Below are 2,500 nucleotides of genomic sequence, written 5' to 3' on the forward strand. Positions count from 1 at the left end.
GCTAAAATCAACAAATAATCGTGAAAATAATCGCGATCAAAATTTTGATCAAAATAATTGATGTGATTATCATTTTGGCCATAATCGTGCAGCCCTACCCCAAAGTCACCAGATCTCAACCCAATGGAGCATCTTTGGGATGTGGTGGAACGGGAGGCTTCGTGCCTGGATGTGCTATCTATCAATAGGGCCAACATTTCAAAGAATGCTTTCAGCACCTTGTGAATCAATGCCACGTAGAATTAAGGCAGTTCTGAAGGCGAAAGGGGGTCAAAACACAGTTTAGTATGGTGTTCTTAATAATCTTATAGGTGAGTGTATACTGGCAACCATGTTCTTAAATAAAAGGAACGTTTATCATAAAAGGTGCCATCTTTTGATCCTCTCTCTCAGAAATGGCCAACTTTCAGCTATCAAAACACAATGGAGCGAGGACACATTTTTCTTAGAGGACACTCTTCATCCCTGTGTGCCAAACATGGCCTGATCCAGTGTAAATTAATACACCGGACAAAACTGGACAAAACTCAGGCTTTCTAAAATATATCCCGACATTGGTCCTACTTGTGACAGGTGTAAAATAGCTCTGGCCTATCTTATTCATATGTTTTGGTCATGCCCATCTCTCCAGAGCTACTGGAAAACATCTTTGGGAGACTATCAGGGGTTCTCTGTGTGACCTAGGACCCAAATAGAATAGAATAGAATGCCTTTATTGTCATTATACACAAGTACACGGTACTAGATTAAAGCAATCCCTTTACAGCGTTGACACAAAAAATATGAGAATATAAGATAACAATATAAAATATCAAAAATCAAAAATATAAAGTCAAAGATATAAAGTGTAGGTAGTGCAGAGAAAAAAAGAGAGGGGCGGGGGGTGCGGGCGCACAGTCCTGAGTCCGGAGAGCAACTGTGTACATATATAAATTAGCTTTGAATACACATTGTGTAAACATAGATAAGTGTTAACAACTAATACATAATATTGCACAGTGATGGAATGGAAAGGTTAATATATAAAATATTGCACTGTAGGAAATTAAATTGCACAAGATTCCAGTGTACTGGTAGCCCTCTTTGGAGTCATGTCAACCACAGTGACCCTGCAGAAGATCAATGCAGATTTTGTAGCCTTCCCAATGTTACTGAATATATTTGTGTATTTAGGTCTATGTTAGTGTGGATGTATGTATGCGTATATATGTAGCTATGCACATAATTAGACTTGTCTTACTTTTATACATGCTTCATTGTCCCTTTTTATTTTAATAATTACCATAATTATTATTTTTCTATTTTTTTTAGATCAAGAAATGTATCAGTACCTCTCCATCCTCTAGAGCTTTGACAAAGGCGCAGCTCTCATTAGAGCAGGATCTCACAGTCTCCGTTCGGCCCTCCCTGAACAGACGGGTCATCGACGCCTCGTAAGTCAGACAGAAACCCCCACGATCCTGCGGGGGGGAGGGGGTCATTGTTAGAGACACAACAGAAGACTTTGGTGAAAAAAACAAGTCAGGATTGTTGCTCCAACCTAGAGCAAATGCTGGGGAACACAAATTAGTTTGATACCGCTCAGCCAGAGTAGAAGTGCACAAAAATTCTAGTAGAGTGATTTCCTAAGTGTTAAAACCCAGTTGTTGTCAGATGTCATACACCTTTCTCTCTTCTGTGGGTATGTGCCTTACAAGGGCAAAACTACTCTATCCTTTGTTTCACTGTGTTTCAGAACTGGCTGGTCAGCTCCAGCCACATATAGTTTTACAATCCAGTTTCTTACCTCATAATCATACTTTCATACTTTTCTGTCACCATACCAACTCCTCTCTACAGTGTGTGTGTGTGCCTGTCAAAGTGTTACCCTGTAGTATGCCAGCTGTAAGCCAATCTGTATGAATGCGTCGGGGCTGATTTTTAGCTTCTTGACCCGCCCTTTTCCAAAGTCTCTGAAGGGAAACACATGGCAGTCCACGTCATCTGCCAACGCCTGGGCAACAGCCAGGGAGCTGCACACCTGAGCCTGAACCTGACACACAGAGAGAGCGAAAGAGAATGAACAAGTGGTGCAAAGGTGATCATTTTGTCTTTCACATTAAGAAACTGTTAGAAAGCTGAGGCAGTTGAGGGTAATGATAATTGAACAACAAACATCTAATGAGAGCGTGAAAGTGACTCTAGCCGAGCATGAGACAACGGCACAGTTCTTTCAAATTGGCAATGAAAATGTTAGACTTCCATCCAATAATGATTTAAAAGTTAAAATATTGGGATAAAACATAAATATATCAAAATATAACAAACAATGTATATTTGTGGTAGACAGTAAACAAATCTTATTGCAAAATGAATAAACAATGTAAATAAGAATGTAGTGCATTAGCTTAAAAGGGCCACCGGTCATTAGCACAGCCTCAGAGTTGCTAGCATGGCTGTTGACTCTTTTATTCATTTATTTTAAAAATTTGAGATTTCTGTAACATAAAAAAGGTGAATT

The 2,500-nt window shown here is 39.4% G+C and overlaps 1 protein-coding gene across 2 annotated transcripts in view; it reads right to left on the minus strand.

Moving 5' to 3' along the window:
* Nucleotides 1-2,500, minus strand: part of cpt1a2b (carnitine palmitoyltransferase 1A2b) — a 117,780-nt gene that overhangs the window by 60,445 nt on the left and 54,835 nt on the right. For both annotated transcript variants that reach the window (XR_004335200.1, XM_032536886.1), the window contains exons 11-12: nt 1,868-2,032; nt 1,332-1,460 (exon numbers count right to left, since the gene is read on the minus strand). Coding sequence is in view for 1 of the 2 variants with exons in the window: in XM_032536886.1 (XP_032392777.1) it covers nt 1,332-1,460; nt 1,868-2,032 (294 nt within the window). In the remaining variant the exon portion in view is untranslated. The remainder of the gene's footprint in view (nt 1-1,331; nt 1,461-1,867; nt 2,033-2,500) is intronic.

The sequence above is a fragment of the Etheostoma spectabile genome, chromosome 15 (assembly GCF_008692095.1).
Source record: "Etheostoma spectabile isolate EspeVRDwgs_2016 chromosome 15, UIUC_Espe_1.0, whole genome shotgun sequence".
Lineage (NCBI taxonomy): Eukaryota > Metazoa > Chordata > Actinopteri > Perciformes > Percidae > Etheostoma > Etheostoma spectabile.